The 16,237-nt window shown below is 47.2% G+C and overlaps 1 protein-coding gene across 2 annotated transcripts in view; it reads left to right on the forward strand.

Moving 5' to 3' along the window:
* The window catches only part of Slc22a4 (solute carrier family 22 member 4), a 49,691-nt gene that overhangs the window by 23,321 nt on the left and 10,133 nt on the right, over positions 1–16,237 (forward strand). For both annotated transcript variants that reach the window (XM_023562739.2, XM_063230590.1), the window contains exons 3-5: positions 2,708–2,862; positions 9,340–9,511; positions 14,647–14,773. In XM_023562739.2, coding sequence (XP_023418507.2) covers positions 2,708–2,862; positions 9,340–9,511; positions 14,647–14,773 — 454 coding nt within the window. The remainder of the gene's footprint in view (positions 1–2,707; positions 2,863–9,339; positions 9,512–14,646; positions 14,774–16,237) is intronic.

Raw genomic sequence — 16,237 nt, forward strand, 5'->3', positions numbered from 1 at the left:
GGACCTTGGTTCTGGACTTACAGAATTCCCAGGTCAGACATCTTTGTCATCTGTGCCATACCCACTTCCCAGAAATGTGGTAGCAACTCCTTTCTGTGTCTCCTTCTCTTTCCGCATGGTCCTTGAATATGCTTCTCTGTGTTTTTGAGATCTGGGGCCTTCTGACAAGGCTCAGAATCTCCAAAGGTCTGTCCTGGGAGACAAATGCCCAACGCCTCATCAGGGAGGAAGTTGGTAGGGTACAAGAGAGAAAGTCTTCCCAGCTCCAAGACAAGACAAAGTCACTGTGATGTCCTTGCAACACACCCTGTTTTAGTCACTTTCCTGTCACTGGGACATAATATCCAATAGCCTAGTCTCTCAGACTTTCCAAAATTGGGGTGGAAGCCTTTTAAACCTCATAACTCTTACATTCTGTATGCACCTAAAACCAGTGCCATGTGGACGATGCCATGGTCTGCTGTCAGTTGGAGCAGTAGCCACGCTTTCCTCTCTCTTGACTACAGAGGTCAAATGCCTGTAACACTGAGCACTCTGAACCCGATTCTGAAGAAGGTCTCTATGCTGCCATTATTCTGGAACCTGGTGTGGCCACCACCATCATTCTGAAAGATGGCATTCTGTGGCTTTCTCTTAAAGCAAAGTCTTTCACTTTTGCAGTTTTGAGGCTGCAAAGGGTGAAGACTTGCTGCTTCTTGTGATACCCTTGGGCTAGCTTTTCTATTCTCCTGTTCCTTCTCAGCAATTGATATCTCAGCTCTATCTTTACAGTTCACAGCTTTACTGGATGTTTTTTCCTGGCTAGACTCACAGTGTTTTAAATAATCCTACTAGGCTCTTTGCTCTTGACATAAATCTGGCTAAAAATCCCCAACAATGGCCATGCCACTGCCTCAACATTTGACTGCCTTGAAATTTCTTTTGCCAGACTAATTAATCCACTGTCTTTAATCTCAGTCTCAGACAAAATCTCTGGACATAAGCAAAATGCAGACAAACTTTGTGCCAAGCCATAACACATATCATCTGAACTCCAACAATCAATGTAGTCCATACTCCCAGCAGAAACTTCCTGAGCCTGATCTTTTCCAGCAGGATTTTTATCAGTTTTCTGAGCTCTGATCAGAATCTCATATACAGAACAGCCTAAAGCATTCCAGTGCTATTCTTTCAGGCAACATCTTTGAACCTTTCCAAACTCTTCCCATAAACCATTTCCAAAAGCTCTTGAACCATATGGTCAGGTATAGTCACAGCATTGGCCCACTCCTGGTACCAAATTCTGTCTTGCTTACTTTTCTCTAATTGCTGGGACAAAGTACTAGACACCCAAAATTAAGGACGGAAAGATTTTTTTAGCTTACAGTTTGTGGAAGTTTCATTCTATAATCAGCTGGCTCCAAGGTAGGGTGGCATAGCACAGAGGCAACACTTCAAGGTGATAGAAGACAGCAAAAGCAGCAAGAGCAAAAAGGGGAAAACAAGTCTCTTCCCATTCTTTATATTATAAGTAGGTTACCACACACCCCCAGGGTCAGGGTAGCACTCAACCATCTCCCTGCCCTCCTCTTGTACAGGCTCATGGTGTTTACAAAGTAAGAATCCTGGCTCCCTGCTGAGTCCCTTAGTTAAACTTCTAAATTCCTCAAATTGACACAATGTATCCACCATAACACACATTTTCTGCCTGAGTGTAACACACATGGGCTCCAGCTCAACTGCCAGTGGAGTTATTTGTAACAAAAACCTCCTGTACCTGGCCTTTATCCTCTTCATTCCCAACAGCATTCTGGTCTTCTGAGTTTCCTACCAGTCTGCTTACAGTGTTTAAGGCTTTTCTACCTGACATCTCCAAACCTTTCCAAATGCCTCCTGCAAACTAACTCTAAAGGCTTTTGAGCCACGTAGTTCTGTATAGTTACATCACTTACCCTACTCTTGGAACCCTAGTCATTTTCTATACCTAGGATCCAATACCTGATACCTACAACATAAAGGAGAGGTTTATTTTGGCTCAAGGTTTCAGTCCTTTGTCAGCTAACTCTGAGGCAGAAATGGCACAATGGAAGGGTCTGGTGTGAGAGTCAACAATGAAAATATATATGTGAAGTACCTTGCATCTAAGCTGTAAATGTGGTCTGTCCTTAGGGTCAGCTTATTATCATCTAAGGACTCTGAAGATAAGCATAGCATGACTTGGAGGGAGGACATAGCCTTGCAGTTGCAGGATATGGGAACATTCTTGGTGCTGTTCTCGTGCTATCAGCTCAAGCAGAACATGTACTTTTCATAAATTATCTTTAGGATTCCTCAAGGGACGCCTTTGTTCTCACCAAGTATATAAGACAGAACACACCTAAAATAAACGGAGTGGTTATTAGCCTTCTCCTTGTGTGTCTTTCATTGGAGATCAGACCAATATTTATTGGGGAGCTACACCTGGCAGAATAAAGCAAGACAGGCAGGAAGGGGGTTCCACTGAGCATATACCCTTTCAAGTCACACCTACAGTGACCCATCTCCAATCAACTTCTGCCCCCTAAGAGCACATTAAGCTACTGAATGCACAATGGATGAATCTTTCATTAAGGACAGTGCCCCCTCCAAACACACGAGGCTTTTTAGGTCTCTAAACCAAGGCACACTCTGAGTTGCTGCCTGCTGCAGCCTGTATGTCTCATGTCTTATGTTATTCTGTATTTCACAGGTTTGGAAGGAAGAACATTCTCTTTGCAACCATGGCTGTGCAAACTGGCTTCAGCTTCCTGCAGATTTTCTCTGTCAACTGGGAGATGTTCACAGTGCTCTTTGTCATCGTGGGCATGGGCCAGATTTCCAACTATGTGGTGGCCTTCATACTAGGTAGGAATGGCTTCTGAGCCACCAGCTTCCTGCCTTCAGCCTTCTGAAAAGCCAAGAAAGAGGCGAACACTAGGATATGCTTCCAAAGCTCAATCACCCTGAAGTATATGTGCATTGTGGTGGGAGCTGCAGCCATGGGGCATTAGGCCAGTCATGGACAGGGCAGGTTCTCCCAGAGAACCACCTCTGCAGCTGACCACGAAAGGAAACAAAAGCAGCCACAAGATAACTGATAGCCTTTCTTAGGAGCACAGGGCTTGGGAGAAACACAAATGACGGGATGCTGAGGGATAAACAGCCAGGGGATGCCTTTGATCTGGGCTGTGCCGGCTGAGGCTTCTGTCTGTAGCCTAGGAAGGGACTTAGGATAGTCGGTAGGGCTGCTACACAGGTGGAAAGGCACCTGGTCAGACAGAAGGAATTAATGACAGTACCTCTGGACAGATCTGATCTTGCCCAGGTCAGCATCAACCTCGAGTCTATCAGCTCTATGTAGGCTTAGTCTCACTGCGCTGATGATAGGCCTGCTGTTACTGGCCTATCTGCTATGGCTGGGAATAGCAGGCCGCAGAAGGAAAGCCATGAGGGACAAGGGTATGGAGAGGTGCTCGACACCTTCTGCAGCTTTTCTGGGGGGAAGAAACCAAGGGAGCCATAGATGGACTGGTCAGAGCCAGCCTCGGGAGTGAGTCCCCAAATTCTCTCTGAGCCCCCAGTATGGGCAGACGAGAAGAGGGGAGATGAAGGGCGCCTCCAGCACGACAGGCACCAGCCCCTCTAGTGCTGGTGTGACCACTCTTGTTGGCCTGGCACTACCCCCATTTATATCTATTGTCACCATGTAATTAGGAGGAGTGGCCCTTTAACTGCAGCCTGATGATTCCTGTTTCAAAAGTCTGCACCTGGCTGGGTGACTCATTGCTTTCAAGAGTCTGATGACCCGTTGGCTTTGGAGATGTGGTGTTATCTTAGTTGAAGACATGTACCAGCTGTCAGATTGCCAAAATGGAATTTTTCAAATTCCACTCCTTCAATTATTTATGAAGGGTTCTCTGCCTCAGGCCCAGTCTGGATGTCTATCGAGGGTGGGGAGGTGAGCAGGTGGGGAGAGCCGCTGGAGCCACACAGTCCCAGCAGAGAGCAGACTTCAGTGGACCCAGCAGGAGGGGCTGCGGTCCTCCCTGCAGGGGCAAAGAGGGGCAAGATTTACTTCAAGCCCGTTTGGTAGCGAGCCCACATCCCTACATGACAATGGTCTTAGAAACTGGGGAGTAGATGGACTTGGAACAGAAATTGTAGCTTCCTAAGGGCCGGTGGTCCCTGCGACACAGGACTCTTGGGCCTAACAAAGGCCATTCTCATATTCTAAGTACCCAGGATCCTTCTTCCTTGCAGTGACTCTCGCTATAGCTGAAAAACTCAACTAAGCACTTTGCTTGGGCCAGACCCAGAGCAGAAACTGAGCTGGCCTCCCCAGTACAGAGGACTCAGCCCATGACCCACCAGCCCACAGCAGAGGACTTGGGCCTGACTGGAAGGGATGGAAGCCAGAGCAACCCATCAGGACCAGGGTGGAGGGTGCGCTGGGCAGGGGGTCCCCTGATTCTGCAGTTAAACCTGCCTCTGCACTACACAGGATGCTTCCAAGGCCTTGGGGTTCTCCTCTGAGAATGATGGGCGAGCTGCCCTGTGGGTCCGGGCACCACCATCCACTGCCCTCCCAGCTCCCCTCAGTCTGTGGTCTCATATGTGGGCTGCGCAGTGTAAGGGCTGAGGGTAAGTCTGAGCTTAGATGTGCTGAGCTTGGAACCGGCGCAAAGGACACGGGGTGCACAGGGCACCTGTCAGCTCCTGCCGTGCCTGCTGCACAGGGACTTGGTGTCCTGGAACCAGACTTTTTGTGTGGGGTTCCTGAGTCTGAACGTTCGAAAGTCCAGCCTGTTCCGGAGCAGCTGGACACAGCATCAGGGCCTGGTGTGAAGGTGAATTGGTGGCTGTTGGCTTCCCCGCAGCGCAGGGCGCCCTCTGGTGTTTCAAACCAAATTTTAGGTTTCATTTTCATTCCAATTATTTTTATTTTTTATTTCTCCTTGTGCTGTGTCGAACCAACCAGCTCTGATATGACTCAAATAAACCAAAGGATAGGGTCTCACTAAGATCTTCTGTTTGTCCCCTGGCTCTTCAGTAATAAACTCCAGTGTTAGGAATCTTCCCATTAAACTAGCAACCTGACTTAACTAGCCATGCACAGTGTTACATCCTAAGGAGAGGCACATGCTCCGGGTATAGTGGTGCATGCCTGTAACCTGGCATTCTGGGAGGCTGAGGCAGGAAGACTGCAAGTTTGAGCTCTGCCTGAGCAACTGGACAACTTACCAAGAGCCTGTCTCAAAATAAAAACGGGAAGGGAGTGCATTCAGGAGACTAAACCCGCTAAACCCCTGGGACTAAAACCAAAACAAAAATCAGAAATGAGTCCTTTCCTAGGGCTGCTTTAAAGGAAAAATCAAAAAGCCTGTGACACTTATAGGAGTCTAGAAAACTCACGGGAAAGCACATTGCTGTCCAAAGCAATATAAGGCTGATGTGCCTGCAGGGTAGCCCTGCCAGCAGGACGCTGATTTCAGAGGAAGTGAGGATTCCGGGCCAAGGACACGGATCCTACCCACACCCTAGCACCTGCACAATCTCCCGTGTTTCTCAGAAGTAACGCCCTGAGCCTGTTCAGAGCTCACTGTACCGGTAAAATGCCCACAGCAGCTCTCGTCTGTAACCAGCTGCTTACGTGACTCCTGCACGGACAGTTATCTGCTCCTGTCTGACGGACTCATTCATTCCGTATCTTCCAGGACTCCTCACCTCAGCCTTCCCTGTGACATTTGTTTGGACACGCCGAACTGTTTAAAACTTTGTTTCCTCTGACACTCAGCTATTTCCCCTTTTGATAAGTGTGTAACTGGTGGCGTCTTCCTTTGTAACTCTGGCTCAGGAAGCTCAGGCAAGTTGCAAATTGAACTGCATTAATTGTGTGACTTTTATCAGCAGCTTTTATAGGTAGCTGGGGCTTTTTGTTTTTTGTTGTTGTTTTGTCTTTTTTGAGACAGGGTTTTGCTATGCAGTTCAGGATACCCTTGAACATATGCCCTTCAGGATACACTTTCTAGCCCAGGCTGGCCACAAACTCAGAGACCCTCCTCCTGAGTGGTGGGATTACAGGCATGCGCCACCATGCCCAGCAATTAACCTTTTTTTTTTTTTTTTTTTTTTTTTTTTTTTTGGTATCAGGATCTTGTGCTTGCCAGGCAGGCACTGTGCCACTGAGCTATATCCCTGGCCCTGGACTTTCTTTAGGTTTTTATTTGTCTTGCAGTGCTGCAAATGGAGCCCATGGCCTTATGCATTTTAGGCACTGAGCTCTGGCAGTCCCAGATGCTTTGAAGTGGGAATGTAGTTCTGTTTTATGATGTCAGGTAGGATGTCATAAGCAAACACCATAGGCTGGGATGGCTTCAACGAGAGAAACGTATTGTCCACTGTTCTTTTTTTTATTTTTTATTTTTTATTTTTTTTTAAAGCCAGTCAAATTTAGCAGTGGGGGGGTGTGTCCACTGTTCTGGAGAGAGCCATGGTGCCAGGGACTGGGGAGAGCCCCTGACAGCGCCTCCCTCCCCCCCCCACCACCGCCCCTCCCCCCCCCCTGCTCCCACACACACCCCTGCGGTCACAGGGGGGAAGTGCAGCTCAGTAGGGATTAGGAAAATAGCAGAGTGCTGCTCATTCTCTCTCTCTCAATCTCCAGGTTTTCCTTCTTTCTTTTTTTCTTTCCTTCTGTCTCGCCTCCCTTCTTTCCTTATTTTGAGACAACACTCACTAAGTCACTAAGCTGCCTAGGCTGGGCTTGATTTGCAATCCTCCTGCCTCCGCCTCTCGGCATGCTGGAATCATAGGTGTGTGCCACCATGCTCAGCAGGTGTCTCTTTTTATAAGAACAGCAGTCCCATCAGATCAAGGCCCTGCTCTTAGGACCTCATTTAACTTCTTGCAATTATTAATCCACTTTGGTTCTATGGGTTTGCCTGCCCTGGACATTTTATACAAATGAAATTATAGCGGGTAGTCTTTGGGACGAACTTCTTTCACTTAATATTTTCAAGAATCAGCCGTGTTGCAGGGTGAAATCAATATTCCACTGTATGATTACAACACATTTTGCTCATCTGTTCATTGATTAGGAAATCTCTGGGCTCCATTGTAAATAACGCTGCTGTGAGCATTTTAATGCAGGTTTTTCTGTGGACAAATTTTCAGTTACCTAGGATGGAATAGCTGGGTCATGCAAAAATTCTGGGTTCATCCTTTGAGGAACTGCCAGACTTTTGTGCAAAGTGATCAATTACAATACTTGTATTTTTCATTCAAGGCATAAGATTTTGCTTTTAAAAATATTTTACAAAATAGCACTATAGTTTTGTTGGATTTAAAGTACAGGCTGCTTCAAAATCTTCCAGGAGAAAGCTGAGGTCTAATTACACAAGCACAGTACAGAAATGGCCTTGTTTGCATCACAGTCTCCCAGGGAGGAGCAGGGACTCACTCCTGACCACACAGCAGGAGCTCGAGTCCTGGCTGAGCAGATGACGTATGTCACGGGGGAGAACAGTATAGATAGCGTTGCTGGGCACTGGTAGGGACAGAAAAGTCCCACTGGCCTACAGTGCCCTGAGCAGGAACACTTACTAATCTGATGATATTTCTAAGCAGTTTCTGAAGGCAGAGAGATCCTGCAGTTTTCCACTGGGCTGCACCATTTTGTACGGTGCTTGTGTCATCCCCTGCCACCCAGCACACTTCAGCTGTTGCACCAAGATAGAGCACACTGCTAGCCACTGTGCCTACAGTACCTCACTCCCGGCACTCAAGTCACTGAGCAGGGACTTAATGTCAAGGAGCTGTGTGTCCTCTGCCTGCCTGCTCTGTGCCCACATCCTGACAGCTGTACTGCAGTTTCATTTCCTGAGCTGGGAAATTAATCTGAGTCTGTGCCTGGGGCACATAAATACGATTACGGAAATCTTTCTTGAAAGCCAAGCTGTGTGACCTTTGAATTTATCTGTGTTGTGTTTTCTGGGCTACTACTTCTCCACGGACCTCTCCCCAGGGCCAGAGGACCCAGAATGAACTCTGGAAAGGCCTGGAGCTCTATAACCACAGGAGCTTGCCCACGGACTCCGTGTCTCAAGTCGAGCACCCTGAAGGGTGGCACGGTGTGGAAGAGCCAGTGCTGAGCGGTTGGCCCACTGGTTGACCCACTGTAGTGCAGAGGTCCTACGACTGCCTGCCTGTCCTTTCCCAAACCGTGCCAGCCACCTCATGGCCTTGGGCCTGCGTTCTGGGAAAGCTCAGGAGTTCCCTGGATGTGTGGGCAGCTCCAGGGCAGCCGCCTACAGGCAGGCAGAACAGCTCCTTCTTTCCTGCCCTGGTCTGAGAGCACTGCCTCTGCCTGGGGCCTATCTCCAGGTACCACAAAGCTATGAGGAAGTGAGCCCTGGTGTTGGGGTCCAGTTCTGCACCTCTGGGCCCAACTGGCTCCTGTTGTCTCAGGACTCAGGGTGAGAAAGTGTGTCCAGTAGCTAGGAAACCGTGAGCTTCCTATTTCCTGCTGGGCCGGTGTCTGTTTACATACAGTTAGACGTGGGACCAGTACACCCAGACACCCTGACCCCACACAGTGCCTCAGAAGAGATGCTTCCTGCAGGCTAGGAAGCCTCTGCAGCTCATGCTGGAGCTGTTTTTCTGGAAACACAACATTCTCAGGAGGGATTATCTCTTGGCATTGGAGAGGACATTCCTGTGACATGAGATGGACTTTCAAAGAGCAAATCTAATACAGGCATGAGGGTCTGCACCTATAATCCCAGCGCTTGGAGGTGGGGTTGTGAAGGTCACAAATTCAAGTCCAGCCTTGCAACTTGAAATAAACTCAAAATAAAAGAAAAATGAAGGGCTAAGGATATACCTCAATGCAAAGGTTCTGGGCTCAAGCCGGGATAGGGGGTAGTGAAGTGGAAGAATCACTTGACGTTACAAGTTCAAAGTCCATCCAGGCAACATATCAAAACCCCACCTCAAAAACACCAAACACAGCCTGATGTGGTGATACACACCTTTAATTCCAGTACTTGGGAGGCTGAACCTGTCTGGGCTACAACGTGAACTTAGGGCCAGCCTGAACTGCATAGTGAGAACCTGTCTCAAAAAGAAAAAAAAACAGTAAATCTATGGCTCCTTTAAAAATCTCACGAGAGTCCCTGATGGCTTTCTACCTTCCTACCACCGCCACAGTTGCTCTGGGCCATGAAGTACACACTTTTCCCTTGTTAAGGGGCCACAGTTTGAACTCTCACTTGCAGGTAATGATATGCAAAGCGGATATGCAAGCGGGTGCCCACGCTAATGCTCCTCCCTTGTTTTGAACAGGCACAGAAATCCTTGGCAAGTCAGTGCGTATCATATTCTCCACCTTAGGAGTGTGCACTTTTTTTGCACTCGGCTACATGCTGCTGCCCCTGTTTGCTTACTTCATCAGAGACTGGCGGATGCTGCTGCTGGCACTGACGGTGCCTGGGGTCCTGTGTGTGCCGCTGTGGTGGTGAGTGCGACCCAGGCCTTCCTGGTCAGCCCTTGGCTGTGCCCGAGGCACCTGGAGCTGGCAGCCCGGTGCTGACCTCAGCCTGAGTGCATGCCCTCCACTGCACCTTGCCAAGGCTGCCTCGGAAGCGGAGGTGAAGGTGGCCCTGGCTCCTCGTGGGTGGGCCGTGCTGGGTGTGATTGTGCACTGTTCCACGAAGCCCTGCTTCGGGAGTCCAGACTCTCCCCCGTCTAGTCTGTGACTGGCTACTGTTTGTGGAGATGCGATTGCTGGGTTTTCTTTTTCATTCTGCCTCTCCTTGCTTTGGCCACTTTTCTTTCTCTAGAAAATCTTTGTTCAGCCACAGGGCAGTAGCCTGTGTCCATGGGTTCTGTGGGTTCAACCAATCGATGATGGCCAGAAAAAATTTAAATGCATATGGATTAACAGGTAGACTTTGCTTGCAATACACACTAGACCATGCAGTAACTATTTACACAGCATTTTCACTACATTAGATGTTAAGGGGCTGGTAGTAACTCAGTGCTACAGACATGATAAGCCCATGTAAAGGCTCTAGGGTCCATTCCTCCAAACACACCCAACCACCCCCACACAACAATGTATGTGCATGTGACTGTATACAGAGGAGGAGATGCATCAGTTACATGCAAATACTGTGCTATCCCATAGAAAGGACTTGATCAGCTCTGGAGTTTCAGATCAGTGGGGAAGCTGGAACCAACCCTCCCCCAAACACCAAGGGTCACATATTTGCTCACCATGAATAATACCTAAGGTGTGCCTGTTAACATGCCTAGAGAGTGAGGGGATTGCTTTGTTTAAAGAGTTGCTGAAATGTTCTCTTTTGTCCTCTCACAATCCTCCAACTCAAAAAACTTTCCTTCTTTTTCTTTTCTTTGTTTTTCTTTCCTTTGATGCTAGGGATCAGTCTAACCTAGGGCCTCATGCATGTAAGGCAAGCATTCTGCCACTCATCTATCCTCCCAGGCCCTCGATTCCATTTTGACACAACAGTTGAACAGTTATGGAAATACTGAAGTCTGGAGATTCTACCCACAGTCTTATCCAAAATGGTTAATGTTAGGTTTTTCTTGGCACAGTAGAGAAACAAAGGCAGAAAAAGAAAAAGGCCTTTTATTGCGGGCAGTGAGAGGCCTGCAGGAAGAGTGTAAAATTCCCTCCGAGGCAAAGAAAGGCGGGCTTTTATTCAGTTTGGTGGGGGCGGGGCTTGAAGGGGCGGGAAGAATGACGTCTTGGCAGCTGATTGGGGGATTGCTGGCATGCGGGCAAGAAGCAGGAAGTTCAGTTTCAGGCTTGGAAGAAGAACGCAGAAGTCAGTGTTGGAGGGGCGAGCTGTCACTGTAGGGCCCTACACCAAGCTGGGCAGGCGCCACATTGCGTTTCATATGGACAGAACCCAAGCCCATCAGTTAACTGGAAGATTTCAGCTGAGAGAACAGATTAGAAACGATGGAAAATGGTCCCAGCCATATAACTTTTGCTCCTCCAGAGGGATTTCCTATTTCTTTGATTTGTGACATTTAAACAAGGAGAAAGAAGAAATAAGAGAAAAAGATTTCTTCCACTGGCTAGTGGCTTCCACTAGTTTTATTATATTAAAAACGACTTTTCCCTAGTGAATGATTTTACTCAACTGCTTAAATAACTGTAACTGTTTATGAAATTATAACTACATAATATAAGTTCCTTTGATCGTGTTTTGAATTCACGGTTTAAGACTAGACCTCCTGGTTTTCCTGTCACATCCTGCCTGGAAAGCTGTCCAGAGGACCCTTCATCTTGCTGCATGGTCAGACAGCAGTAGAAGTGACAGGTGGTCCACCGCGGCCTTTCTGACCAGATAGCTCAGACAGGACCACCCCGATGCTTGTCTTTCTGCCACCTGTAAGGCTGCCTTGGTTACCAGGGTCAACTCTTGGCATGAAGGACAGAGTACAGGGAAAGAGAAAAATTTAATTTCCTGGTAGATGAGAGGCAGATGTTTAAAGACCAAATGTTACTCCGATGTATTGGAACTTTCCTCTGGAGCCCAGCCTGAGCATCAGTAGATGAATGCAGATTATTTTAACTCTGCCTCCAAAGAAAGCCCCCAGACTTCCGAGGGCGGAGCACTTTTCAAAGAATGAGAGTCAGCATCTCTGTCTCATCACACACCTGCTTCCTGCTTTCCACAACCTCCTTGCTGAGTGAATTTATTGGAAAAGACGTTGGTACCAGAGGTTCTCTTAAGACTCAAGATAAGGTCATTTTCTGCCGTTTTGGATGAATGATTTTAATAATCCCTGGCTCTAGCTGTCATTTTGGCTTACTTGATCAGTACTTTCAAAGTATGTTATAATCCACTTTGTTACACTATGATTTAGAGAGAGAGAGAGAGAGAGAGAGAGAGAGCGAGAGAGAGAGAGAGAGAGAGAGAGAGAGAGAGAGAGAGAGCGGGCAGACAGAAACACAGGAAGAGAATGATTAACAGTTGAAGAGCTCTCACGGCCCGCACGGTACTTTTACCCCTTTATCCACAGTGAGAACCACCCTGATCATCAGCCCCCAGATTTCCAGAAGAGAGGACTCATCCCATAAGAAGCGTCCTCCCTCTGCCCTTGGGAGAGTCCTTTCTTTCACAGCCCCTGGGTTGGTCCATGAGTGTCCCTGGCTCTGGACGCAATGTACCAGGACAAGACTGTCCCAGACAGAGGGCAGCTGGGGGTCAGTAATAATGAGCTGAGTGTTCATCCTCAGAGTCTGACAACAATCTTTTCATTTTCCTATAAAAATAAAACAGCTTTCTTCTAAATGACTAGTCCTTGAAGGGGAACTTTCTGAAGCAAAGTTTATGGGCCAGAGGGCTGGGACGGGGGTGGGGGGTGGTGCCTGCTTGCGTTTTCCAGGAAGACGCAGCCCACTTCTATCAGAAGAGAACATGAAGCCACAGACCCACATGCACAGCCTTGTTTGGCTGTCTGCTTTGAAATGGTCCACCAGGCTTGGGGTTTTGTGTACCAAGAAAATCAAGGTAATTTGAAAGTAGAGACCTCAGTGGTCCGAATACAGTGGGCCAGAAATGAGAGGAAAACCCACACTGAGTTGCTACATGTGGCCTGGGATTTATTGCACCCCAAATTTCCTTTACGAGACTTGGCAGTAAGTGGCCACAGGTGCATTTACAGTAGGGCATGGGGCTGTGGGTGGACACCATAGATGCAAGGTGGGGAGAGCTTTGCAATTTCCAGCTGACTGCAACCTGAGAGCCAGCAGAAAGAATATTTCTTTTCTTTTCTTTCCTTTTCTTTTTGAGACAGGATCTCACTATGTGGTTCAGGCTGGTCTTGGGCTCACCTTGTAGCCCAGACTGGTCTCGAATTTGCAGCAGTCCACCTACCTCAACCTCCTGAGTGCTGGGATCACAGGAGTGTGCCACCACACCCAGCCAGAAAGGATATTTCTAAGCAAAACCTTACTGGGGAAAGATACAGCTCAGAAGCACAGGCAGCCACAAAGCACAATAGTGGCTATGTAGTAAGATTAATTCTGTACTTATTAGTACAGTAACCACCAACCACATGGGGCTATTCAAATTAATTAAAAGCAAATACAGTCACATTTCCATTTCTGCAGTCATACTAATTATACAAGCTTAATAGCCACATGTGGTTACTGTGTACTCTACTGGACAACATGGGTTTGCATATTTCAGAAGTTTCTATTAGACCACACAGCTCTAAATCCTGAAGGTCGGTGACCTAACTTCATCACAATTTCTACAGGGACCACCTTAAGGGAATAGCTTGCAAAATGCAAACTGGGATCCTTTCCATCCACATTCTAGGAGGCTGGGGAATGCGGTTCCTGGTTGACCATGAGATACAGTGTTTCTCTCTGAGCTAATTTGCCAGTGCAGCTTGGGGGTCTATTAATTATAGGAAGGTTCTGTGTATGCTTCTTGTAATTGATAACTAAGTGCTAATACCTAATTAGGGAAAATAAGGCCTTGCAAGAAAATGGCAAAAGAGTGTCTAAGAAATAAAAATTAGGGAAAAAAACAGAGTCCTATATTTGTAACTATGTTTGAACATCATACATATAAATATAACTGGAATATAAAATACATCATACATATAAATGTATCTGGAGTATAAAATTTTAAAAATTAAGTTGTTAGATATTTTTTTCTTAAAAAGCTTCCTCTCAAAAGCTGGCTTTGGAAACTCACTGATCTGTGAACCTGCAAAAGGCTGTAGGCATAGCCTGGGATGGTGTTAAGCTTTGTCCACCCCTCTGGCTGCAGGAAAAGCTGGTGGAGCTTGGATCCTGGCTGTCCTTTATCCAGGGAAGGAAGGTGTGAACACCCCAGGACCCCACAGGGACACAGTGAAGGGACACTCTCTTTTTTCCGGGCCCTTACAGTCCAGGGACTGCGTCCTTTAGAACCACACTGGCTCTTCCACTTTCAATGGTCCTCTGCAGCTGCCGCGCTTAGACACACCACAGTGAAGGTCACTGTCATGGTCTGCTCCAAGGCTTATGCACAATTTGATCAGAAATTTGAAACTTGAAGATACTTTTATTATTTCCATGAGCCAGTGAAAATCTAATGAGGACTCCCTTCCAATGTCCAGCATTAGATACCTGTGATCCAACATGGCGGATACGGTGGCTCACACCTGTAATCCTAGCACTCAGGAGACTGAGACTAGAGGATGGCTGAGAGTTGGAAGTCAACCTGGGTTCCATAGCGAGTTCAAGGCCAACCTGAGCTACATAGGGAGACCCTGTCTCAAGCAAACAAACAAGACCAGCTGTTCATTATGCATTGTATACATGCACTGAAATGTCACCTTTCAGCCATAAGTATAATTACTGTGTCAGTTACAAATGAAAATATAGGGGTGAGAATGTTGCTCAGTGGTAGAGCACTTGCTTAGCATGCATGAGGTCCTGGGTTCAATCCCCAGTACCACAAAAAAATAGTAAATAAATACATTTGAACTAAAAACAGACTAGAAATTTTCAAAATTAAAAGAATCTAGATAACAGCGTCTGAAGAGTGTCTGAGAAATATCAGTGTCACCTGCTACTGTTGTGAAAAATGATTAACTACTGAAAATGAATCCTAGGTTTATTCCTGAATCTCCTCGGTGGCTGATATCCCAGAAAAGATTTAAAGAGGCTGAAGATATCATCCAGAAAGCTGCAAAGATGAACAGTGTGCCTGTACCTGCCGTGATATTCAATCCCGTCGAGGTGAGCATCCGCAGATGTTTCCTCTTACGGTCAGCTCTGCAGTCTTGGTTTTATGGAATTTCGTCTAATTTAGTATTTGTCAAGTGCCTGCCAGGCACCAGACGATGTGCTCGGTGTCAGGAATACAATCATGATGCCATTCTGGGTGGCTCCCGTCTGCTCCCTTTAGAAGCCTCACTGGCTACTGCACTTTCCACTGTCCACTGCAGCTGCTGGGCTCAGACACCCCGCAGGTCTGCTCCACGGCTTATGCACAGCAATCTGATCAGAACTTTGAAACTTGAAAATGCTTTTATTATTCCTAAGAGCCAGAAAAAACCTTTTGGATGTGGCGGCCCACATCTACAATCCCAGCTACTTGAGAGGCGAAGCAAAAGAATTTCTTAAACCCAAGAGCTTCTGGTAACCCTAGCCAACATAGTGAGACCCCTGCCTCCTAAAAAAAAAAAAAAAAACCACCACCGTAAAGGGCTGTTTTAGAATTAAATAATATTCTAACATCATGCCTGCTGGAATTACAGGTGTGAGCCACCACACCCGGCATGGTCTTTTTAAGGATCACTGGAAAGGCATCTTCATGAAATGTTGCTGGCTTATAGCAACGCTGGGGACATAGCTCAGTGATAGAGGTTTTACAGGGGGCAAGATGCATAGGGCCCTGGCTTTAATCTCCAGTACTACCAAAGTTTAAGAAAGCATTAAGTTATAGATAGACAGACAGACACAGATATGCTGCAGGGGCCTCTCAGGACACCTGAAGGAGACAACAGCAGCTGCACGGCTGGCGGCCATGGGAAGCAGAACTGCGGAGGACGTGGGGGTAACAGCGCCCCATCCAGAGGCCTCCACTATCGTTGGCCATCAGGAGCTTTTCCTGAAGCATGTAACCTGGCCATGGCCAGAGGTGTCACTACAATGGCACTACACCAAGCTTTCAGAGGCCCGCCCACAACAAAACATCCTTAATTTTTTGTCCTTTATATCAACAAGTCCATTGCCAGTCTTAGTCAACTTAACTGGCTGCAAAAACAACATAGGGAGTGTCTAACACCACCATTTTTCAGAGCTGTGTATTTACTAGTATTTATTGGATACATAGTCTATATGATTCCTATCTTCAAGAAACAGTCTAATTGTGGAAGCCAGACCAACATAGATGAAAGCCTGATAAAACAGCCATATAGCTATGGATAAATAAGAATAAAGTCTGGTATCAAAACCCAGCCTTCTGCTTAGCCGTGATGCACGTCTAGCCTGGTCAGGACGGGGCTCTGAGGAAAAGAGAGCTTGTGCCTCCCTGCGGCAGTCCCCCCCTGCTCCCACCCTGCCAGTGTCTTCGTTAGGAGGACCCACAGAGCCAGCAAGCGCAGTTGTTCAGAGTGCTAACCCAGAGCCTAACCAGTGCTAGGCAGGATGTTTGACTCATTAGTCTCATTTCTCAGAAGAGGAAACTGAGGCTCAGAG

The sequence above is a fragment of the Cavia porcellus genome, unplaced genomic scaffold, assembly GCF_034190915.1.
Source record: "Cavia porcellus strain 051 isolate PalLab524CR breed Dunkin Hartley unplaced genomic scaffold, mCavPor4.1 scaffold_19, whole genome shotgun sequence".
In the NCBI taxonomy this organism is placed as follows: Eukaryota; Metazoa; Chordata; class Mammalia; order Rodentia; family Caviidae; genus Cavia; species Cavia porcellus.